The 26052-nt window shown below is 44.6% G+C and overlaps 1 protein-coding gene across 5 annotated transcripts in view; it reads right to left on the bottom strand.

Moving 5' to 3' along the window:
• Positions 1–481: 481 nt before the first annotated feature.
• The window catches only part of NEURL1 (neuralized E3 ubiquitin protein ligase 1), a 145221-nt gene continuing 119650 nt past the window's right edge, over positions 482–26052 (bottom strand). For all 5 annotated transcript variants that reach the window (XM_042019246.1, XM_042019249.1, XM_042019250.1 and 2 more), the window contains exons 4-6: positions 17412–18092; positions 4232–4378; positions 482–3442 (exon numbers count right to left, since the gene is read on the bottom strand). In XM_042019246.1, coding sequence (XP_041875180.1) covers positions 3201–3442; positions 4232–4378; positions 17412–18092 — 1070 coding nt within the window. In that variant the 3' untranslated portion in view covers positions 482–3200. The remainder of the gene's footprint in view (positions 3443–4231; positions 4379–17411; positions 18093–26052) is intronic.

Raw genomic sequence — 26052 nt, 5'->3', positions numbered from 1 at the left:
ACTGCTCTGCCTCATTTTCAGCAACCCTACTTGGCCCCTGCTAGGCTGAGCAGCATGTCCTGCATTTCCTCAAAGCACACTTCCTCCTTGTGCTGGTGGAGGGCACTTTTTTGTGGTTACAGAAGAGACTGTAAACAAGGCAGTGAGAGTAGAGAAGTTGTGACTTCTCTTTGGAGAGGGGGTGAAGAGGCTCAGGAGCGTGGGGCCTAAGGTTTTAGGAATGCTCTCAGCCCTGGCTTTTACTTCTGTGGTTTCCTTTATTCCTTACATGTGTGTGGTGTCCACCAAGGGGATATTAATATCCATCTCCCAACACCCTCCCATCCTCAAGCACTAAAGGAAAGCCTGAGCTCTCTCCACCCAGCTCCCCCTAAGGAAGAGGCTCTCATGCCACCCTGGCTTTTACCTCAGCTTCTCATTGTGCTGGCCATCGTGTTGTGCTGCACTTACCAAGTGGTAAATACTCAGTCACCCATGCTGCTGCAGGATATCTAAATCAACTTTATTCACGATCACAGTTATCCAATTTTTCACAATGAGTTATTCTTGTCTTTAAACAGAACACAAAACATATTAAAGTAAAGCAATGAAATGCAAATGACACAACACAGAGGTACATGGGGAACCTACACCAGTCAAACAAAACAAAAGATTAGGATTGTTGTTATTTTTATTGGTTTTGCTGGTTTTTTTTTTTACCTCCCTGGAGAGAGCCTTGTTCTCCTGCCTGCTTACAGCTGGAGGCCAGCCTATGGAGGGGCAGGACTTAAACCCCAATTTTTGAACTCAGATGCTGGGGGAGCTTTCAGCTTCTGCTAACTCCGAGAGTTTGGTCCACAGTAAAACAAACACAGTTAATATATTAAAGCACTCTCAATTCAAAAGGTGAAAAGGGAATTCACACCACTGCACTGGTACCCATGGATGGAATTTCTTGAAAAATAAAATTTACCCCTTGGCTTTTCCTACATGGAGGGGGACCGGTCCCACTGGTGTGGTGAAGGCTCGGGAGGCTGCTTATTGCACGTTTCCCCACATCCACTATTACATCAACGCCTTCTTACCCTTTGGGTTCCTCCTTTTTGAAATCTTTGCACTGGAGTTTGTGTAAGTACTGAAAAAAGCTCCCTTTGTGTGCTGGTCACAGTTGGAGCTGGTTGTGTGCCTGAGGACCAGCTGTGCTCCTTGCAGGGCTGTTCTGACTTCCCCAGGTTGTGCCAACTGGCCTCCTCCTGCCCCTCAGTGAGGGCATCTGGGCATGGGAGCCACGAGCTCTGGAGCTTTTGACAGCTAGCCCGGGGGACAGGAATGGGTTTGGGTTGTACATCAGAGCTATGCCAGGAAATAACATAAATCCCTGTCACCTGGATATCAGCGTTCAAGTTGGTGCTGCCTGCAGGGCAGGCTGGGGGCAGCTGCAGATCCCCAGGGTAGGCTGCAGTGATGGTGGCACCTTCAGAGAAAGGCTCTACAATGTGCTCCCCCGTGAGTAGTCTCTTCTTGCATCTCCTTGAGAGACAGAGCTAGGATGTGTTTTCCAGGTGTTTTTAGGAGCAGCCTCTGGCAGTGTGGGTGGCAAAAAACCACCTGCTGCTGAGGGGGAGGGAGGCATGATGTCCCCTGCAGCAAGTGCATGTGTGCATTAAATGCTGTTATCCCTACGCCCCACTGTTCCCCCAATCCTATCAATGGCCAAATGCTGGGGTGCAAGGAAAAGCTCAGCAGGAAGGGTGCAACTTCACAGCCTTCCCTAGTCTGGCCAGGTGGGTGATGTGGTGGGGCAAACTCCACTGCTGTGGCACCCCAGCCCTGACCCCCCCTCAGAACCCAGACACAGTCCCTCCCTCCCCTGCAGCCTTGGAAGGGCGCAGGATGGGTTGGGAAGGGAGGCAGACAGCTCCTACTGCTGCCAAGCCACCCAGCCCAGGCCCAAGGGCCAGCAGCCCCAGGTCAGGCCGATGTCCATGGCAGAGCAGCAGTTGTTTGCATGGGAACCATGGGGGCCACCATTGTCCCTGCTGGGCACAGCTGGGTTCCCGACTCATGCAGGAGAGAAGGGGATTTGTTTAAATAAACCAAAGCAAACCAAACCCCTCAAGTTACTTTTTTTCATTCCTTACTTCCTAACGCATAAGGACAGCCGTGTCCTGCCGGTGTGGCTGTGAAGAGCTGAGTTACCACCTGGCTGGTTTTGTCTTAAAGCACAGTGATAAAGTTACCAGTAAAGGTAACCCACAGATGTGTGGGTTTATACATTCTTCCCCAGTGAGGTTGGGGTTTTTCCTCACAAGTGCTGTCTGGATGGTAGGGGGAGAAAGGTGAGGGAGCTATGTCTCCCTCTCCCACAGGCCCATGGGAGAAGAGATGCTGCTGAATCCCTTGTGCTGCGTGGAGACCCCACACACAGGTTGGTGGTAGTGGGGTTCGAGAGCCGCTCGTCATGCAACGGGATGGTGACAGGAGGTGGCTAACGCTGCTGGGAAGGAGCAGAGCTGTTGCCAGTGTTCATTGCCAAACCCACCATGAAAGCCTCTGCCAGAGAATGGCAACGGAGGAGTTGGGGACAGCCCTCAAGGGGCTGCCAGGGGTCTTCTCTTCTGTCTGCAGATATGGGGTGGGTTTTGCTTCACAAATCTTGGGTTCTTTTCTGCATTGGCCCCAGCCTCTCTGCTGTGAGTGTGCTCACTGCACCTCCCTCGCTGGGTCAATGCTTGCCTTGTTCCGTCCTTTCTAAGGAGCCTCCTCTGGTCAGGCTGGTTGTACACAGAAACACATTGCTTGTTTCTTCTCTTCTGCTAAGCTGTCTCTGCATGTGGGGTGCCTCTGGAAGGAGATGTGTAGCACTGAACCTTTTACCACTTGCTGTCTCTGCTAAAGAGTGGAGACTCCCCTCAGCCGTGCATGGTGTAGAAAAGGGATGAGTGCACCAGCTGGCATTTTTTGAGATAAAGTTTAAAATCCACAAGGGAGAGTAGTCCATTGTGACTTCCCTGACACTGGAGTTCAGCCCCAGAGCTTCCTTGGGGGGCAGAAGAGCAGCATCTAAGCTTGTCTTATCTGTTGTCCATGGAAGAGGAGGTCAGGGTGGTGATTGGTGATGGTTTTTGTATGTCCTGGGTGATGAATAAAGACCACGACCTGTGTTGCTTCACAGCCTCCTCCCCACATGCCCAGTCCCCACCACGACATCTGCTGCTGCTCTAAGCGCTGCGGTATGTTTTGATGATATCTTTGATGGCCCGTCTGCAAATGGGGCAGCAGGCATTGGCCATCTTCTTGAGCTTCAGCCCACATGAATAGCAGAGACACATGTGTCCACAGGAGTAAATGACTGTGTCTACCATGTTCTCATAGCAGATGGTGCATTCATCTACCCAGGGCCCTGAGACGGACGGGGAGATGGGTGACTCTGGCAAGCTGCTCGGAGAGTTGGGAGCTGTGCCTGCAATACAAAAAAACATGGTCACTCCTGTTGCTTCCTGACATCCCAAGGTAATTTCTGCCCTGAAGCTAAAGAGGGAGGAACCATGCCCTAGCAGAAATGCATGCTCCTGTGACCTGCTGTCTCACTCGCTGAGTCCTGGTTCACATACCAAGGCTCAAGGCAGCAGAAAGGCAACATCTACTGGAGCCTGCTGCCCACGAAGAGCAAGCCAAGAGACAGCTGTTACCATGCAACAAGGATTTGGTAAGTTATGTATCCCACCATCAATGCCTTGAGATCGTGCAGGTGTCTGGAGTTTTTTAAGTGCTTCAGAACAGCCTATCCTTTTTTACTGCATGTGCATTTATCTAAATATCACTGTACTTCATTGGCATGTTAGAAATAGCAATACTGCATTTTACTGAAGGCGTGTGGAGGGAGAAGGGGGAGGTGTAGGCAGACCCTTAGCTCCAGTCTAAGCTGGCGTGAGACGTGTCACTGCCTCACAGCTCTCCAGAAGGAGCTCTGCATCACAGGGCCACGCACGCAGCAGAAAATCCGCTGCTTCCCTCGGGACCTTGCATGATGAAAAGGGTTAGAGAAATATTGCTGTCTAGGCATCCAAGCGGCTTCCACATAAAACAGACTGAAAATAGCCCTTGCAGAGGCTCTCCCTTCCTCCCCAGGGGAGCTGATGGGATAATAATAATCTGTTGATTATTGTGGTTTGAGAGCCCTTCTGGGAGACAAGTGTGAGATTATGAAGGGAGGCAAAGGAAAGGCAGCAGGGGATCCCACCACTCTTACCACTGATAGAGCTGCAGAGGGGGCCAGAGCCACACGTAGACAATACAGGGCCAGAGACGCCACTGCAGAGGACGGTGGGGGAATTGGGTGTTGATGTGGGTGAGCTCGGTGTCGACAATCCCAGCCGCTCTGCTAATATGGTGGAACCTGCGCCGTGAGAGAAGAAATCTACAGTCACTTTTCAAAACTGAGGCTTACAAGGCACTGGGGATATGTGGGAGGGGTTGCAGCTCTCAGTGCTTGTCAGGATTGGTCTCATCAGCATGAAACCTAGGGAGGAGATAAAGGAATCCTCATACACCTTTTATTAATGCCAGTAGCTGGTCCTGAAGAGACATCAAACTCCTGTAACTCCTGAAATTTGCTGGAGCTCCCTTAGCCACCACAACCTTTCGTTTCTGCCCTTAAACATGTCTCAAGTCATTTAGTGCAGTTACATCCCGTGTGGTTACATCCCGTGTGGTTACATCCCGTGTGTGCCCCCAACACTACAGCCAGCCATGGGCTTGTAGCAGGAGAGGACACAGCCCGCGGAAGGCTGGGCTGGACCCAAGCACAAGAACACATCACTTTGTCAAAGCACTCTTTGCTAACCTAGTGCAAAACTGCACCCCTTCAGGCTTTGATAAATTCAGGCAAAGTCACTCAAGGACTTTCCAGAAACAAACATGAGGGTCTGGCAAGCAGGAAACCTTAGCTATGCTCACTGCTCTGCCTGTTTCTACAGTGGCTTCTGTCAGAGGTAGGGATAAGTCACCAAAATGCATTTGGCTCTAGGATGAACAAGGACACCTCTCCCCTCAATCAGGAATGTTTTTTCAACTTCCTGCATGTCTGGATGTGATGGCTCAGGAGTGCAAAGCCTCTTCAAGTCTCTTCTATATGTCCCCAGCTCCATTACCTCCTGCTCTCACTGCCCACCATCAACTCCATATCAGTGTGCTCTCTGCCAGAAAAGCCAAATCTGTCCCACAGCCAGTCTGGCTCCCTCCCTCCATCTCAGCCTCTTTCTTCTGCTGTTAGAACAACAAATATCTTAAAGCCTCTTCCAGAAGGGAAAAAACCTGGAATGCTTAAAACTCTACCTTCTGCAAAGGCTTGTAGGGGACTTTCATTGCTGCCAATGCAGCCTGGTCTTCACTAAGCCAACAGTGAGACAGCAGCACACATGCTTGAGCTAAGGGGATGGTTTCCTGGTGGTAAGAACCAGCTTGCCTAAGGTTTTAAAGTTTCTAGTTCCCTGACCAAGAAGACAACCAGGGTAACTCCAAATCAGAACTAAAATGCTTAGACTTCTTCATGTTACCATATAAGGAGCCAGAGACACGGAGGGTTTGGATCTACGGTGTCCTCAATGAGTTGGAAGCTATCCTCCAGAGAAAAAGCAGCAGTGGAGGTCAGGAAAACCCCATGTGCCAGAAATGTCCTTCAGTTCCTATCTGCAGGGAGGCTACTGAGGACCAAACCTGGGAGACAGGGACTCCAAGTGCCAGCTGTGGATTGTGAAAAACAGCACAAGCACAGATTCTTCTGCTGTTTTTAGCAGAACAAGACTGAGCAGTGAAAGTGGAACACAGGAACTGAGGAGGGGTCATGTTTGAGTCAAAATCTGTTTTGAGGACTGTGTATGAGAGAAGCGATTAGCCTCAGCCTTCAGTCCCTCATTTTCACCCCTCTCCAAAAAAAGGAGCACTTCGCTTCCAGGCACAAGCTTAAGTTAAATTAGACTCTATAAAGGGTTTTGGAGCTCTCACATTTGAGATACTGTAGAGAAGTACCTCATTTATCACACAGATGGGAGCTGAGGCTGGAGTTCAGCTCAGTAAATATGCAAAGAGAATGATGCAGCCTCTAATGACAGCCACTAGCAAGAGCCCTTCCCCTCCAGTCTGACAGATGACCAAAGCAGAAAACTTGCCCTGTGGTAACACACACTGAACACAGGCCCAGCAGGGGCACAGGGTTCAGCTCGTTCACTGCACACACAAATATCAACACCGAGCAGCTGAACAAGTTTTTCAAGCCTTCCCTCTCCTCCCTACAGCCTGGAGACATCTCTTCCACTCGGCTAACACACAGCACATTGCATTTCTAACACCAACCTGGTCATTTCATTAAAGGCAAAATAAAGACTGTTAGGAGCATTTCTCTTCCTGGACTAATAGGAGAATTTGGAGGTGCCCCAAGTATCACAGCATATGAGCTGATGAAGCATGCTGGCAGCAGGGCAAATGGCCTTTCCACAGTGCAGAAAGAGCTCAGCAGTGTAGGAACCATGGTTTTCTCTGGTTGTAGCTGGTCTGAGTTGCAAAATGGCCTTACCCAAGGGCCAGTAGACACCTTGCCAATTCTTCCTCCTAATACAAGGCGCAGCTCTTGACTTTTCTCCAGTGTAAGTACAGAGCTTTGTTTAAAACAATCTGAGTTCCCTACCAGACAAGACACATTTCTCCCTTGGTGACGGAATAATCAACATAAGAGAAGTTACTCATGCTTTAATATATTGCTGGATGGTGTGCAGATACCATGACAAGGAGCATGGAATGAGATCATGAGCAGAGTGGAATGAGTGTGGCCAGCCTGGCTTAACTAAAACCAGATACATGTGCTCAAGGCCAAACATGCTCATTGTGTGCACAGAGTTCCCACCAAGAGCCAGCTTTCAAACCATGACTTTAAAAACTAAATAATTCTAAGTAAATCAACTTAAACATTCTCTCTCTCTCTAAAGCCCCCAGATCAATTGTCTCTGCTGCTAACTTGTCTCGTGCTTGATCTCAAATATGCTGAACACACAGGAATTGACCTTAAATAGATTTTGAATCAATTCCATTTGCTGTTTTGTCTTTACAAAGCCCAATTATTAGCAAAGACCAATGCAGATGGATGCTTTCTCTGCACCTCTGTCATCACTATGGGAGAGGTGCAAATAAATGAACCTCTGTGTCCACCCACCAAAGGAAAGAGAGTGTTATGTTTTCAGAAGAGAGCTTTACCATGGCATGTACAGACTACACCATGCTAGGAAAGGCTGCTAGTATGCTAAAGGTTTGCAATTCAAAATGGTCTGCCAAACTGGAAATAGGATCAGAAATAAATGGTATGGTATTCAGTGTGATCAAATGCCAAATGCAGCATTTAAGCAGAGATAATCAGCTACCTAAACACAGGACAGGGAATTAGTCCATTCGATTTGAAATACAGACATCCTATAGAAAAAGGCCTGGAAATTGCTGGAGGTCACCAGATGATCATAAACCAACAATACCATCCTGTTACAAAAAGATTGAGCCAATCCAGGGTCATGTGAGGCTGGTTAAGGATGGGAGTAGGAGCCCGGAGACACTGTGGTATCTTTGTCCCTGGAAATACTCAAAACTCAACTGGACAAAGTCTTGTGCTACCTTGGAAGTTAGCCCTGCTTTGAGCAGGAGGTTGGATTAGGCAATTCCATGGGGTCTCTTCTGACCTAAAATATGGTATGATTCTATTATTTTTATACGGCAAGATTTTTCACAGGCTGCTGAAAGGAGTAAAGAAACAATCTGTTCTTTATGAATGTTCTGGATAAGACAAGAAATCATGGGTTCAGACTCCTAAGGTGCTATGGTTAGACACTGAAGCTCTGTAAAGCAATCAGACTTCCCAGAGAGACTATGGCAGCTCCATCATTAGAGCTCTTTCAGGACAGGAAAGTGAAGTAAGGAGTCTCTTGGGACCCATACAGCACTTACAGTTTTTATGAGAGTGGCTACCTGAATCCATAACTGTCCTTTTATAAAATGTCCTGTGACATATGTAAAAATACAGCAGCTGTGGCTGTCAGAGATGCCTTTGATTCTCTGTGTCTATTGTGGTGCACTGGGTGGTTTCCCAGAACATTGCAATCCACTCTCCAGGGTATGTCCTGAGGCTGTCCCAACTTTTAAGCGTCTCTCCTAATGGCAGTCTGGAGAGAGCTGTACTGCTGGAGGACCTATGATGGAAAGAAGACCAGATACAGTCAATGCTTCCTAAAAATACAGTTTTCAATTAACTCTCCCTCTTAATTTTTTAATAAAAATATTATATCTACGTACATTTCTATAACAATGCTGCATAACCAGTTGGTCTGCACTCCAGACTCATCCTTTCTTCCCACTTTGAACCCACCTCACTTAAATTTTGTTTTTCCTGGTTTACAGGATGCAGTCAGTAAATGTCCACTACTGTCCAGCTCACACTTCACATAATTTGATGATCTTCAACTTTTTTATGGGCTTTCTTTACCCATAATCATTGTGACAACTATTCCAGAAGCTTAACTAAACATTGTACCTAAAAGACAAAGTATGGGAGCCTCCTGCCATAGTTTCTAAGGAAGATAAAGTCTTATGCAACACAGTAACTTGCCCATATGCTGAGTTTCATGTGGAGCACATTGACAGCCCCCTCTCTTTTATAACACGTTTGCTGCATAAATAGGACAGATAATAAAGATCAGGTAATTATCAATAGTAATCACAGATTTTCAGTGTTGTTCCATCCATCTGCAGGCTCCAGAGCCTCCAGCACACAGTGGAAAAGGTTAGTACAGCTGCTGAGGTCTGGCTGCAGCCATCGACTGGCATATTTAAGGGAGCTCAAGAGATCTCTGCACTTCTCATACAGTTCAGTCTAGTGAGCACTGGGTACCTGACAGTCCTATGACTGTCACTTAGATGCCTTTTACAACTCTCAATGTGATTTCCTTTTGTTAGGAGACAGATTTTTTAAGCATGTCAGCTAAAATTCTTACCCTGTCTCAAAAACTGTTCAATACCTTTTCTCACATTTAACAGTCTCGGTGTATCAGGGCCATTGATTTTGTTATCTTAACAGGACCCAGCTTCTGTCAAAAATCTGGTACCAATGTGGGTTCTGAGCTCCTGTGAACATCTCTCTTAGGCAGTCTGTCCCGTAACACATGAGCTGCTCCAGCGTGAGCAGGTTGGGACGTTACTGAGCCTGGATACTGGATACCAGAGTATCCATATTAATTTCAGATTTTCTTGCTTCCAACCAAGGCTGTAGGAGAGCTATTCTGTCCCCCAGGGCCACTCAGGTTTTGCCCAACAGGGACTTCTGAAACCATCATGCTAAAACAAGAACAAAGCACCTGCTGCTGCCTGGTTACGTGGTAGTTAAAGATCAACGATAATGTTAGGGAAGGATGTGAGCACATCCATCATTTCTGAATGCTGTAAAATACATGTATTTACACATCCATTTGTTGTGTTCCCACAGTGATGGGAACAATACTGCACTGGCCAGAAACCAGAGCTTCCTTCTGTTTGGGCTCAGTGTTTTTTGACCAACCATGCTCTCAGAGCCCAGCCTCTGTGCTGCAGCTCATCTCTGCCTCTCAGGTACATCAGTACCTGGTGACCCACATCAGCTGGTGATCCATGGGCTTTTTTGCATTCAAGTATTTCCCGAAAGACTTAAAAACTGTTCTGAATAGAACACTAATACATTTTGTCCTTCACAGGCCCATGAAAACATAAGGGATTTTGCATTATGCTAAAGAAATGTCCAGAAATAGGTCAAAAAGCAGCCTGGCAGATTTTGCACACAAAACCATAAGGTCTGTGTTTGCAGATGGGCGTCAGACAACCACTGTTTGAGGAAGTAAAAGTTAGATCCAAACCACATGGAGAACAACAGTTCAGACTTTCATGAGGAACAGAAAAGGAGTGTACTTTATGGCTTTACTGGAGCCTTGCTGTCTGCTGTGTCCAGAAGGGCAGTGGGGCACCAGCACATCTATTACCCTCCTGCAGTCACAGGCACACTCCAGCTAAGCAGGGGAAACATGAAAGCTCCAGACACCACAGACATTTTTGATTCAGCAGCTCTCACAGCCCAAACCCAGTGTGCTCCCTGGAAGCAAAGAGCACACTGCAAACTTACAGGCTATCTTTCTCGACCTCACAGGTGAAGTTCAGGGGTCACTCAGTGCTTACATCTTGCAAAATCCCAAGGGCATGGACACCATGCAATGAAGGTCTGGCTGAAGTGAAAGAGTCATAGAGTTGGAGCTCTACCTTGCAACCTGAGAAATACTAGAGCAACAAAGCACCCAGGCTGATGCTTACATCAAGAAGAGGTGAAAAAGAAGCCTGGATTAAGTAGCTGAAACCACAAAAAGTTAGAGTTGGAGCTTTCATCTTGTTTAAGACAAGCAAATCAAGGGTATTTGGGAGACCACAGCAAAGACAGTTCTGTGAGCAAAAGGAAAATTGCTGTCTAACCCAGCACCACGAAGCTCTGTGCTTTTCCAGGAGGGACAGGTATAAACAGGGTGATAGATGCATAAAGGAAACAAATACTTTCACTTCTCTTGGCCAGCACTCTCTGGATTTCTATGGGCACTACAAAGGGATCTGAGAAAGAAGCAAAGAAAGAGTTTATTCTGCAATGTGACTCTCACAGTAGCCAGAATAACTAACTCACGCCAGGGTTAGTTCAAAGAATAGGGAGATTTTATCTGTCCTGGGAGACAAGCTGCAAGGCAAAGAGGCTGGTATGGGATACCATATCCTGTATATTTTCTGTAGGAAGGCAGAGGTGTTATAAGATAAGGGAGATCTATACCTCACTTACTATGAAAGTCTCACTGCAGCCAGTAATTGTTTCTTATACTAATGATGATAATAGTTCCACCTCTTGTCAAGGAGAATGTGCAGAGGCCAAGACATTTGGGAGCCCTGTGGCTGCTGCTGGAGGAGGTGTGTTTGCTTTATCCAGCCTTTACCCAGATACCAACTCATACTTCAGAACACAGGCTGATGTCACTGATGTCACTGTGGCAAGTGCAGGTTAGTTATGTGTCGTGTGTGATGAGATCTTTAGTGTCTGCTACAAAGGTGCCACGAGCAGGTATTAACACTGACACTGCTGGCACTGACCACAGGGAAGTCAAGCATTTGACTGCATCCACCTCTCCAGTTTTCCAAGGCCCAGGTTATAACTTGTCCTCTCTTACACAGCAGCTTCTCTTTGTGCTACTTCTCCTTTGAAACAATGAATATAAAGCAAGAGGTGAATGGAGAGCCCTGTGCAGTGCTAGAATCGAGCCCAGCAGTTAAGGATGCTGTATTGCTCTTTGCAGTTATTTCAATTTACTATCAGTAATGTGTACTTCACTCAGAATGAAAGCAAACCCATATATGATAGGACTGTTTATGCTGAGACATCAATTAATACAAGTGGATTGCCTTCCAAGAGGCACAGAATATTAACTCTCCTTCCTCCCTCTAGTCTTTAACAACATAAAATACCCTGTACCCTGAAGTGCATAGGAATTCCAGGCTGTTAAATGACACACAACATGGGCCTCTTAGATCCCAATCAGCTTAAATTAGGCCATTTTCTGTACAAATCAAAAGATGGAAGATAAAACTCTGGGGCATATCTATTTGAAAGTCTGTTAAAGGACGAGATTCATTATGTGCATTTCTGTGCAACAATGTTTAGGCATTTACCAGGCTTCTCTTATGCTGTTTAACCCAACAATTTCCACATCACTGGAATGAACCGTGGAGAAGCATCAAAATTCCAAATGGGTAATGTACTGGCCACCTCTGAGATGAGAGGGTGTGATTTGCTACTGCAAAGAACTATCTTCTCTCAAACAGGACAGGCTGATAAACTCAGAGCTTGGGAACCAAGATCCTGGATGCTCCTCACCTGTGTGAGATACTTTTCTACAAACTTACCTCCAGTCTGTGCTATGGACAGTGTGTATAACAACTGCACATACCAAATACCATTTCAATATTTTGTGTGCTGACTGCAGTAATTGCACATGCAAAGTAAGTACCTAATTGCACCCAGAGAGGAGAAGCTTTTTGGAAGGGACAGAATCTCTGCCATGGGGTTTGGAGTCCTGAGACAGTCAAGGAGCAACCACAGGGTAAAAAACTTCTTTACATAGGAATGGATAAAAGCCTGGAAAGACAAGATAAGATGGGATCATCTCCCAGGAAGTCCTATAGATTTTTAGGAGGATCAGGCCATACAAGTGCTACAGCAGAGACAACAGAAAAGAGGAGAGAGTCTTCCCTGGGGATAAACTGGAGACAGTAGTTGCAGGAACTGTATCAGCAAGACAAGTGAGGGATTCTGGGACACAGAGGAAAAATACTGTTTAGAAAGAAGAGGGCAGTCTCCAATGGCCTGTGAATCATTAGTGGTCTGTGGTGAGCTAGTCACTCACCTCGGATGGAGCAAAAGTCAAGGAAAACCAGAGAGGGCAGCACGATGAACAACACAGAAGGAGACAAAGTAATTCCCCCTGGTAAACCATTGTTCTCTGACACCTAAGCAAGACACTACTGTGCTCATCCATGAAGTCTCAAGTCTTTCCAGTCAGCCCCAGGAAAAGGGCTGTTTCAAACAAGGGCAGCAGTACCAGGGCTGCTAAGCTTGACCACCAGTAGGAGTCATAAGGGGCACAGCTCTGAATAAGCCTGCCTGTAACTGGGGCCGACCCAAGCTGGCAGTCCTTCAGACTGGCACTGAGGCCACTTCAGATCAAATTTCACTGTTGATTTAAAGAGGCCTCTGCCAGCAAATTGTGTCCCACAGTACTCTGCTGAACTAATTTCCAATTTGGTCCATTGCCCACTGCTGTTGTCAGAAATCCCGAGGAACTGAGGACACCGAGTTGTTTTTTCTGCAAGTCCCATGTCAGATCTTTCTTCCTCACCCCCTCAGTTTTGAGCAAATTGTCTGATTTCAAGAAAGTCTGAAAGAAGGATGTAAATCTCAGCAACAACTGATATCTAAATATTTTTCAATGGGCAGCTGAGCAGGAGCCCCAACTCATGCCCATGGTAAAAGAGGTGGGAAGGTATCCCACGTACTGCGTTTATCCAGCATGGATGTGAATTCAGACTTACCCACACCAAATGCTGGCTCTTGGGTTGTTTTTTTCAGGCCTAGGCCTGGCTCTTGGCCAACATTAGGAGACATCCAGAGAGCTGCTGTATTGTGCAGCTGTTGTGGTGGGGCTGGAGTTACAGAAGTGCATGGAAAGAAAGGACACAGATAAGTTGGCAACTCGGCTTCATTAGTATGACTGTTGATGGAACATGTTATTTCATTGCTCAAAAGAAAGCTTCAATATTATTGGAAAGGATGAAATTCACAAGAGAAACAAAAAACCAAACCAACAAACAAACAAAAAAAGGAGATGAGGGAAGATGTTTTACTTGCCGGCAATTCAACTCTGAAACACAAGAAAATGAAAGAACATCCCCAACCTTCTGGATCCTCAAACACTAAATATATGAACTTGTTGCTGTGATAGCTTCTCCAGACATGAGTCATACATTTTGAAACCTTATAGGGTCAATCAATTTAACTTCATAAATGAATTACACCACCAAAACCTGACCAAAACCAGACCATTGTATCCAGACTGGCTCATTTCAACCTTTCAGAGCTGTCAATAAAACCGTGTGTGAGCTGAAATGCTTACCAGCAAAAGCTGAGAGCAGTAAATCAAATTTAATAGGCTGGTTTTGTTGACTATACAGGAATGATGCCTGAAAAAAACAACCCAAGCCTGAACTAATGAAATTCCTAAAGGATACACAAAGACTGTTTCATTTCTACATGCCGAATGATCTGGGATTCTGTTTGGTTGTTTTTATGTGCATAATCCCCAGAATTTCTAAATTAAGACCAGCACTTAACATATAAAATATTTAGAAGGGCTTCCCTGACAAAAAAAAGATCTATTGCCTCCCTCACTAGCTGGTTCCCATAGTTAATTACCCTCATTTATGTTTAATTTAAATTTGTGTCCCTTCATTTCCCAGCAGCTTGATATTCTTTATGCTATTATCTGCTACATTAAAGTGCCCTTCTTTCATTTATCTTTCCTCCATGTGGTCAAGTTGCCTTTTAAACTTTTCTTTGAAACAAATTGGCATTCTTCTGCCTCCCCTACAGATGGCTGTGGCCTCTCACTGCATTACAGTGGGGCTTGGGTTTTATTTCTTTTACTTTTGCTGGGATGGCATGCAGAATAATAGTGTTTCCAACCTCCTCTTTATTTTCGGCTGTTTTATTTCTCCTACAGCAAATATATTGCCAGTGTATGATGCCAAATTGATAAGAGGAAAACAGAAGTCAGAATTCTTTACTATCCAGCTAACCCCGCACTGCCCTCCTCTCCTACAGAGTCCTGTAAGACCACCAGCCTGGGTAGAGATGGTCTCCCCTGATATTAGGAAATAAATGTTGTATCCACAGCTCTGTGGAATAACTGCAGTCAGAAAATGTCAGCCTCTATAGCAAAGTCACAAGCTGCAGAGACCTGAGCTTGCTCCTGCTCTGCATCAGGACCAAATAAATACAGTCCAGGCATGAAATACAGTATCCAGTGATCAATACCTGGAGTCATCTTGTCCTCTGAGTCAAAAATAAACCTTGTCTAGGTGCAAGAGTGGCTGTCCATTCTCCAAACAAAACTGAAAAGCTGCAGAAGAAGCAAATCCAGCAATTTTAATTTCATTTTATAGTCAGCTGTAGTGCTGAGGTTCCCTTAACACTGTATAACATCACTTTGGTTCATCTCATACTGGTGTGCCCCAGAAACAGAATGACATCTGCTGTTTAGGATGGGTTTGGTACAATTATGCCTTTTGCAGTATTTGTGTCTCATTTCCTTCAAGGATATATAACTTCACTTTTTCTATTAAAACTAGAAAAAGATCACTATACATGTCTTCTGCTGTGATATAAAGCTCAAACTACAAAAGACAGATCTCACGAAATTACTCGTTTGCATGCTGAAGATGGAGCTTGTCATTAGAAAGATGAGCACTTTATGTTCTTACATTTTCTAATCTTACAATGGCAGATATTATGGCAGGCACCATAATCTGTTCCACTGCAGGGCAAACAGTGCACATCACCTCCCTAATAAAATTGCAATAGTTAGAGATGGGAATTCATTATTTTCTTTGCCTTCTGTCAGGATATTGCTGATCCATGTAATTACTGCACTTGCAGAGATGCAGTTGGGACAGCATCAGTGCTTTTCTCTGGGCAGTTGCACTACACTGATACTGTACTGGTACTGGGACTGTCCTGCTCCCAGAATTGTTATACTGGAAATACAGGTATGAAAAGCTCTGTTTGTATTTTAATACCTATTAAAAATTAGAGGCAAGCTCCAATTTCATAGCATTTAACTTGGAGATAGCAGCTTGCTGCCCAAGCTGATGTGGATAAAGCTGTACACTCGGCAGGGTCCTTCCCTTTCCTTGAGAGAGTCGAGGTGAGCAAGTCCGGTTCTTTTCATTTACTTAAGAACAACAGCCCATTTTCAGGTTCTTTTCCAGTGACCAAGGCCAGAAAAGTCTGTCATGTGGTCACAAACACAAGAAGTGAGGGGTTTTCCAACTCTGCACATTTCATTTCATGCATCCAAATGTAGAGTTAAACATGCACTGGGGATGTACTGGTTTGGGCTGGACTTGTGATCAGGCAGGGAGGACAGAGGCAGGGCATGCACAGCAGGAGGTTTACCCAGCACACAGGAGGTCTGTGTTCATGTCCCTGCTCTGTCAAATTCAGTATGAGGATGTGATTCTGTCCCTCTGGGGAGACACATCCTTGCTGCCCTGTTTCAGAGCTCATTGCAAACAGGCTGTTTGCTCTGTGCCAACCTGCCAGAATTAGTGATCTCATATGATAGGAAGCACTGGTCGATGATTTAGTTTTACCAGCAGCTCAATGACCTAAGTATGTTTTCCTTCTAATGTACACAGGAGCATTTAATCTCCTGCTTTACTGGGCTCTGTTTGACTTCACCTACCATTATCACAATGACATGTTGGTGGAGAGCAGAGCTAACCATGGATTATGTACAGTGCTCACAACAAATGTAATCAGGCTGAATTAGCAGGGATTGAGTCTCGGGCTCCTGGAAATAAATTGCAGTATTACATTTGTCATTTGTGAGCCTTTAACAGCTACAAAACACTCACAGCACAGGCCTGTGGTCAACTTCAAATAAATTATACAAGGCATTTCATATTGTGATTAAGGTGAACTGGACCCTGCAGACAGATGTGTGTGTGCTCACCACAATTTATCTTTAAAGACTCTCTATAAATCTTAAAAAAAAGGAGGTGTTGGTTAGCTTTTGAGTTTGATGGGGAGGGAGATTGTTGGGGGTTTTTTTTCACAGTTAGATATGATGAGGATTTGAAGCAAAATGAAATATAAGTATAAAGTTATATAACAGTATAAACAGAAAGGAGCATTTTAAAATCATCTTCATTTAGAGGGGTACCAGGAATTACATCATGTTCTCAGAACCCTTCTTTCACTATCTGACACCAACACCAACAGAACTACGATATGGTACAAATTCATGATCAAACACATCCTATACTTGGTCTAATATACACACACAAAAAAGTAAATTTGATCCTGAGAAATGTTATTTCAAAGCTTTTCCCTCCACACCTTCGACCCATGACTTGCAGCATTTCAATGAAGTATGTCAGCTAACAGAGCTGAAAAACCAGCAAAAATACCAAGTGCCCAACTCTTCAGAGGCCTGTCAGCCTGTGTGAGCTACGCTGCCTTAAACGGGGCTGGAGGACAAGGAAACCTTTCTCCTGTTGAGATGGTTGGTGCCACACTCTGTGCACCACTGGCTTTCCTCTCTGCTTGCTGGCCTGCCTCTCACACACAAGTCTCGGGAAAGCAAGGGCACCACCCTTATGGGAGTCCATCATCCCAGATATCTAACACAGAGAGACAGATCACTTTTCTCCTGCTGGCTATGCCTTACATTAGCTCAGCCCAAAGCACCTCTCATCCTCCTTCCTTGCTTCTCCTAGGTCAGTGATGACTCATCTGTACTTTAATGGAGGACCCTGAGGCTTAATTCATTATCTGAAAAGAGCTTTGAGACCATCATGTGAAGAGTGTTACAGAAGTGCAAGGAGGTTACGTCTTGTAACTCATACCCATATGCTATGTTTGTGCCTTTGCATATTCTTTTCTTTTTTAAAAACAAAATTTGTACCTCATCCTAGAACAGGGAAGGAGCCATTTACTCCCTCTCCCATGATGTATCCCCCCCTTGCTTTCCTATGCACAAGGTTTGGAAAAAGGGGGTCCAACATACCCAGCAATCGAATTTGCATGATGGCGCCGTGTAAAACGAAGAACATCCAGAGGGGCTGGGAACAGTCCGCGCAGACCTGCATGCCAATGCCGGCACCGTTGTGACTCAAGTGCAGCTCACCGTCTGAATTCACCATAAATCCCAGGATATCTCCGCTCTGGAGGGGCACCACCACTCGGCAGATGGCCCAGAACTCCTTTCGGTCGAGCAGGGATTCGGGGTTATAGGGGAGGTCACTGGGGCGCAGGGTGCTGGGGTCGCAGGACGTCACCCCATAGGACAGCGTCCCTGTGCGCACCGTGTTGGACTTGTTGATTTTGACAAAAATGGTTTCGTTGATCCGAAGGGGTCTGCTGGTGAAAACCAAAGTCCTCTCTTCCCGGGCGTGCTCCAGGCGGGCCACGGTTTGGTCATCGAGGATTTTGACGTGGGGTCCCCGAAGGTGGTGGAAGCGGAGGTCGCTCTCCAGCTGGGACGGAAGGAGGTGGGAGTGCTGGGAGTTGAGGGAGTTCTGCGGGATGGGGCAGGTGGTGGCCGTCACGTGGAAGGTGTCCTCCTGCAGGTTGAGGTCGCACAGGCTGACCGAGAGGCGCGTGTCCTCTGTGTCCCGCCGCAGCGAGGGCCGGCGGATGGCCGTGAAGGAGCGGGGCCGCAGGCAGTCGGGAGGGATGATTTCACTGTCTGTGGGGAGAAAGAAAACAAAAAAAGGGGTCACCTTCGGAGAAAATGAAAATGTCCAGGAGCTTGAAAATATACAGGTTTGCTTGATGTGTTTAAAAGGGAAAATCAGAGACCTGCTGCCGCCATTAATAAATTTTCCCCTTTGAAATATGGGAGCAGAGTATCATAAAATGTATTTGCAATCAATTACTGTTCTTGCACTTTCCCCACCAGTAACAACATTTCCAGCTTCTGAGCAGGCAGACTCAAAATCGATGGCCAAAATTGCCCAAGGGAGGCTCTCCTTGGAGAGGGGAAGCAGAGAATAAATATCTGAAATACACCCTGAACACACCAATCAATACAGGCTCCAAGTTTTCATGCCCTCTTTATTGTCCACAGTAATTCTCACAGACTTATGAAATAAATATCTACACCTTTTTTTTTTTAAGAAATTGCTATGTTCAGTTCTATATTATTTATCACCATATGAAATTTAATTAATATTTCTGTCTATAACTAATCATTAGTGTTCCAGTGCTCACTGCAGAGCAGTACAGATATGAATTTTACAGTGCAGAATTTGAGAATACGCTGGGTTTTAGAAATATAATACAATCATTTATTATTTCCAAGCCAAATAATTAAAATTCAAATCTGCAGATACGTAACTAAGGAAAATGATGCTCAGACATTCAAATCCACCAGTGGAAAAAAAACTTATCCTCTTTGTTAGTATCACCTGCTGCTTCAAGAACTAATCAATTTACTCAATTCTTTTTCTGAGGAATATAATCTCCTGTCTTTAATGCTGAAATTACTTTTATTTAATACCTCCTTAGCTGTGCTGTTGTCTTAGAAATTTTAAAGAACATATACTGAGAAAAAAACCTTCATTAAAAAAATTGTAAAGAAAGCTGAGATAATGCAAAATTTTTTCTTATGTCCAACTTTCTGAAATCTGAGAAGCCTGTAGCATGAGGAGACCACTCACTGTGTGAACACTGAGTATGTGGGAAATTCCTGGGACAGTATAAGAAGCTGTGACCCAACTGGACTGAAAGCTGTCGTGGCTTGGAGCCCGGGTCTAAATAGTAGGAGGTGACACCACCCCATACAACACAAAGGAACACAGCAGATCCCAGTGTGGGACGTGCTGCAAACACAGCACAAGGTGGAACAAGAGGAAGAGGCAAAATTGTCCCTAAAGGATGTGCAGGCCCTTGCAGTGGACACCTCTTCCAGCCACATATCCTTGGGATTTTCTTTATGACAAGAGCAGGACATCAGGTTACCTGAGGATTTTCTCGATGGGATGTACTCTCTCCCAGTACACCGGAGTAGCCGCTCTGTACTGGTATGCCAAGGAATAATGCCAGCTACTGAGTAACCAACATCTCCTGCAATATCTGAGGTCTAACTAACAGCCTTTCCTGTCCTCCTCTTCTGGGAGCCCTGACAAGAGCACACCCACACAAGGTTTGGCTTCAGTAGAGCTCTTTGCTTTGCTTAAACTGGATTATTCCAGGCTCCTCTTTAAATAAACTGCTATTACAAGGGAAGCAAAGTCTCAAAATAAAAATGGGCTTTGTTTCTCATATTTGATTTTCTGCATATTAAAATTTCAGCCTCTCTTCCCAGAAGTTAATTGAAGAAAAGGAGGAATAAATAAAATCAGAAATTACCCCAAGTAATGTAGAAGTGGGTTGCATTAATGCTTTGAAATAATATATGGGCTAGCATTTGCATTCCAACTGCTCCTGCTGGATAGCGTTGGACTTGTTTTACCCTCCTTTAGCCGGAAACCTACATAGGAGAACAAATTAATACTGGCAGCTGACGACGATCCTTTTGTGTAGGTGAATGGATGGAGACCTTTCTGAATAGGAACAGAAGGTTCTCTCTATTTTATTCCCTGTAACTATGCATGTGCAGCCTGGCTGACAACTGTGATGTGTGGGTAGCTTGAAGCCAGGGTTTTGAAACAGCTTGTTTTCCACCAGGATGCTTGCATTTCCCTTTGGCTGCTGGACAGAATATCTTTTTCCATCTGAAAAGAGGTTAAGAGAGATGGAGTTCTGCAGACAAGACACATGGCAGTGACAGCAAACCAGGGTTACATATCCAACTGTTTTACTTAAATCCCTCAGTAGCTCAGATGCATTGCCACCTAAGGAGTAAGATGTCTCTAGCATATAGAAGCGACTGTGAGACTTAGTTCATTAATGTTTGCAAATACCCATGGAAGAAAGGATTGCAGTTTACTGGCTTCTGAAGAGTGTTTGTGAAAATTTAGAGATGAGTCTCTAAGAGATGCTGGCCTGCATCACAAAATATCCAGCCAAAGGAAAAAAAATCCCATTGAATATAAATCAAAACAGAAGTGAGATTCATCTTTTGGGGTAGTAGGTAGGTTGGAAGAAACATGGAATGCCATTTACCCAGAATAACTGATAATGGCCAAGGGCTGTGAAAGAACAGTTCTGGTGAAATGTGGAACAAATGAGGTGACTTTGACCACTTTCTTTCGGAAGAAGATGCCCAGGAATTAGTTGTTTCCTTCCTCTAAAGCTTCAATTCTCACTTTTTAAACACAGACCAAACTAGTCATGCAGAATATAGACGAAGCTCGTCATGCTGGAGTAGCCCATAACACAGCCTTACCCCTGCAGAACATTTACAAGTGATCTTTAATGGCTACAAAGGAGAGACTCCTTTTTTCAGGAGCATTTATATTTACAGAGACAAATCTGGGGAACACATCAAAAAGACTGAATGACTTCATGTGATGAGACTGTAAGACACAAAATGGGTCCAACAGCCCATTACCAAGGACCACCCAGCTTCAGCCTGAAGAACGTAGAAATCAGTCATCATTAAACATTCAAGGTTATAAAATTTCTTGTGTAAGACAGTTGGGAGCGCTTCTTTGGGAAAAATCAACTGATGAGAGATCTCCTTGGGTGAGAATAGATGGACTTGTGAGTGAAGACCACAGCCATCCCCAAGCCACCAGAGCAAGCACTAACCCAGTGGCTGGGACACCACCAGCAAACTGGCCTGGACCATGGCTGCTCAGTGGAGCTGGCTGCCCCGGTAGCTTTCCAGAGAGGTTTTGCTGAGCTTTGCATCAGTGCAGTTACGATGTTATTTCTGGATTTTGAGACTTAAAAGTTTCTGGTAGCAGTACAGACACAGCCAAAGTGGAAAGGATTTCTACTAAATTTTCTGCTCCTCAGTTGGAGAATCTGAGACACTGGATTTAAAGGATGCCTATCTTCACAAATGCCTTTGTATCTTTTTCTAGCTTTGTTTAAGAAAAAAATTAAGGAGGAGTAATTAATTTATCTAAGTAGAAATGAAGGGCACTTGAGCAGTTCAGCCGCCTTCTGTTTTCTTCTCCTCTTTATTGGGGTTCATCTGCAAAATTTAGATTCTCAGCAGGTGATTCCTTACACAGAAAAATAATTTGAAGTATCTTCCTCAGACCAGAGGCTTCAAAGCTTTCCATTTTCCTGCTCAGAGGGCATGGAAGAGCTTCCCATTTTGTGCAGGCTCAGTGCAACTGCAGTAACATTTTAAAACGGCTTGTACAAGGAACTGGTGAGCACAAACATGCAGCTGTAATCACTGCACTCAGATCAGAAGTATTTCACTACCACCTCTTTTGAACCACTGCCAAATGTTTTCTCAAAATAATTTATTTCTTTAAACACATTAAGATGTAGAATATGTATTTATTACAGAGATCACATACATGCACACTGGATACAGCTGCAAGCTCATCCAAACACAAAAGCATTTCCAACCACCAGCATGCACAGATCATCTCAGCCCCACACAAGCCTGAAGGCGATGTGTTGCTGTCAGACTGTCAAATCATCATTTGCCTCTTGTTTTTCTTCGTCAGTACTGTCTGTTACTGCCTGAAGGCTTGACTTCCCAAGGTCATGAGCAGCCAGTATTCATATACCTGTAAAGGATCTAAGACAGCAGAGCAAACTCAGCATGAACACACACACACACACTCAAAACTCAGTCTTGTTTAACTGAAGCTCAAAGGACACAGATCTCCTCTTTATCAGTTTCCTGAGACTGGTGCAATCCACCACTACGATCTCCACGAATTGTGATTCTTCAGAGTATGAGGTCTGCAACCAGTCCCCAGAATGAGCTATGGAACACCTACTATAAACAAACCAACTTTGAGACTACTACAAAAAATAACCTATAATTTGGGGAATCAGACCATTCTGTGAAACCTAAGAAAATTCCTAGTGATCCTCCCTCCCAGGAGAGAGTAACACTGAGAAGTCACGGAACTGCCTAGTGATTCCTTGCATCTGGAGAACATTTCTGTCCTCAGCTACTAAGCCAAGAGTAAAAAATTGGTAAGGCCAGAACTTTGCTGGTATGATGCCTCCCTTTCCGTGCGAAGACTCATGGTTTTTTCTTCCTTCTGTTCTTTGCTTTACTTTTTCACAAGTGCAATTTTCTTCTCTTAATCCCTCACTTCACTGGGTAATGGCATTTTCAGTGAGTACTGGTGCTCATGGTATAATTTCCATGACCAAGGAACCCCAGGGGTGCTAAGCTACCAAAAGACACATCAAAGTCAGTGGCCCCTACAAGAATATTCTATGTAAACCTGCATCTGCAAAAGGATGTATACTGTATTATTCCCACCACACTGGAGTGCCTCCATTCCCACTCAGGAGTGCAGATGAAGGTTCTTTTTTCCCACCATCAGCTCTGTCTGTCACAAGGAGTTACCCAGGGAGGACAGCTGATGTGCACTGCTGGGGGACTGCCACGCTTCAGTGCAGAAGTAGCCAGAACAATTTCTGTATGTTGTTTATAGCTCAACTTATTATGTACTCTAAGGTGACTGAGGGCTGAAAATATGGCAAAATTATATGGTAAAAAATATGGTAAAATATCCCTCCTAAAGTAAAGATGGAGATCACTGCAACTGGTGGCAAGGAGTAATACCTGTGCTCAAACTCCTCTGGCTTCCAGCTTGCCTGATGTGTATATGGCACCCAGCTCACAGCATCACCTCCAGTGGAAAGAAGAAAAGCATCTGTGACTGGGTCTGGGAAGAGAAGGACCATTGTGCAGGCCTGGGTTCAAAATCCACCCAAATTAACGGGAAGCAGGTTTTCATGCAGCCTGCTGTACTCACGGTGTAAAGACATTCTCATCACCATGGGATGCTTAGCTCTAGGCTCCCTCAATCTCTGCCATGTATACCTTAACTGCTTTATTGTAGCAGGAGGAGCTATGCAAGCAGGAGAGTGAAAAATCATCCCTACTTAAAATAAACACAGGAGAAAAACTGAGAAGTGAAGAATGGTGAGAGTCTGCTCACAGTCATTAAGAGGTAAAGCTCTTCTCCCAGAGCATGTCCAAAGTGCTTTTCCCTGCTGGCCATGTGAGAGGAGATACTTGTAAAGCTATTTGTTTTTCTGCAAACTCTTACTCTCCATGTGAGGTCTGGAGGGGAGACTGGGATCTGCCACGCTCAGCATAATGCTGCAGAGACCCACGCTCCTGGACGGCTCGTTCTGCTCTGATGCTGCACACAGGTTCTCCCCTTACTGCTGGTACTGTTACACTCTGAATTTATATAACCCAAGACCACTCCATTGTGTTTATTTCTCATAAACCATCAGGCGCCAGAATGCAGCTTCTCGGACCATACAATGAAACCACTTTCAGAGCATTATTGTAGCATGTGGGAGGCAAATGTTTAAAATCCCTCAAAGGAATGATTCAGACTAAAAACCTCTTTTGCCATATACTTAGGAATCCACTTCTACAAAGTACATTTCTCTTTATGAACAATTGAGAAATCAAACTGCCTGAGTAACTGCCTCTGATCAACCATTCCTTCTTGACAACACCCACATCAAATCAAGGACATCAGTTAATACCTACTTAAACAGTATCTTCCTGTGTGCATTTCACTACCACTGACAGTATAAATATCCCATTTCAAATGGAGCTGCTCCCTTTTGCTCTCACTGCTCTGGCTCCTCTCTTTGCAAAACTACAGCCAACAGACAATACCACTTGTACCAGCTATTTATGGAAGATACCAGGCTGCTCTTTAAGAGCCAGTAAAATCTGCTCTGGGGCAAACTGCATCTGAGATCAGAACCCAGCTGCTGGGCTCTGCAGCAGAAGACACTCCTCACCATGTAAACAGAAAGGATATATAAAAGGTGAGTGGCAGGCAGGAAGAATTAATGTTCTTATTTTATAGACTGGAAACTGAGGGATGGATTGAGCAGTCCCAGGGCATAGATGGCTCCTCTGGCAGAGCTCTTAAGTGAAGCCCCTTAGGGTTAAGCTCAGTGTACAACAAAACCACTCAATTTTCCATGGTACATCCTCTCATTTTCTAATTCTTCATCAAAACATTATTCTCTACCTGCTGCTCCTCTGCTTCTGTGTGCAGGGTGCTACTCTCCCCTCAAAACTCAACCTACTTGGGACTCCTCATCCACTACAGACCCAGTGGTCACTATGGAAACCACTGTTCCAGAATTTCTCCTTCCCCACACACCAATTTGGTATCACCACATGGTCAGCGGAGAGCAAACACACATTTCATGTGCATCGACATGGTTAAAGCAGGAGTTAATTGCTACGAGAAAATATTGGCTTCTTGCCCATTGCAACCTGAAAGGCAAATGACCTGGTATTTCATTTCAGCCATTTTCATTGCAGGAGTGGCAGATATTTAAATCACCTGAGTCCATTTGTTTGCCTGTGACCAACACAGTCCTTATCAGCTTTCTGACAGGATACTCAGATGTTTTTTCCAATATTGATGGAAGCATTTGAGAGAATTTCTACAGTAACCAAGGGGCAGAAGTCTAAACTCAAGCCAAGGGTTACAAAGAGTCCAAAGCTGAAGTTCTTCTATGGGAGAAATAATTCATATTTACACTAAAAATTGTCACCAGATTTTAAAGCTGTTTTACAAAAGAAAGCAGATCATTGACCCCGTACAACCAATTGCAAGGCTACAAACATCTGCCACTTTAACAGAAATGAGTGGAAATCAACAGTGCTTGAGTTCATCTCCCTGGACTCATCTTTGCTTTGTGTTTGCATTTGCTTGGATAAAAATCAGCATTTCTTTACGGGCATTTTGGGAGAGATTGAGCACTAAAACTATTTGGTTTGTATGACTCAGTTTTGGAGAGGTGATAAAACATGGGATGGAAGAGAATAAGCCTAGTTTTTTAGTTGTTACCAACAGCTAGGTGTTTGATAAATTTATTGTGCAGATCTAGTGGCTTCCTGTGGCCATTTAGCATCAAATCCTGCTTTGAGGGAATGGTGTTTTTATACCATCAGGCAGCTGGTGTCCTGCCAAATGAATCTCAGGAAAACCCTTGGGATCTGTTCAGGGTACTTTTCTAAGAATGCAAATATGCACCCTTGGTTTGCTGTGACAATCACAGATTTCTTGTCACGGGTTGTCAATGTTGTACCAAGAGTACAGACAAAATATCATAGCAAAACAAATCAGAAATAAACAAACTAACTAATCTGGATTCTAAAAGGATGTAAGCTCATGTGCTGCCAGTTTCCAAGCTGAAATATTCAAGTAGAAAGGGAAAATAAAAATCCCTGAGCTTTAGAGAATTGCGGCTGTTTTTAAGCCAGAGTGAGGAACTGCAGTTCCCAGGCCAGCTTAGTAATTGAATTGATCATCTGCATATTCTTCAATAAAATCTAAGGAATGAAAGCATACAGTCTAATACATGGATGGATAAATTGTAGTTTTGGGGCATGTATTATCTAATAAAGTGCTCTGAACCAGTCCGGTTTATAACAAATATTCATGCAATTCTGCCTAACATCTGTAAGCATGTCATATTGATTTGCACATGTGAAACAGCACAAAGAGCATAACTAGCCTCATAAAATTGAAATAAATTACTGTTCTCCTTAGAAAATACGA

Source organism: Corvus kubaryi, unplaced genomic scaffold, assembly GCF_017639235.1.
Source record: "Corvus kubaryi isolate FWS band 111438036 unplaced genomic scaffold, C.kubaryi_AGA036_p1.0 138, whole genome shotgun sequence".
NCBI lineage: Eukaryota > Metazoa > Chordata > Aves > Passeriformes > Corvidae > Corvus > Corvus kubaryi.
This window is presented reverse-complemented; position numbering and strand designations above follow the sequence as displayed.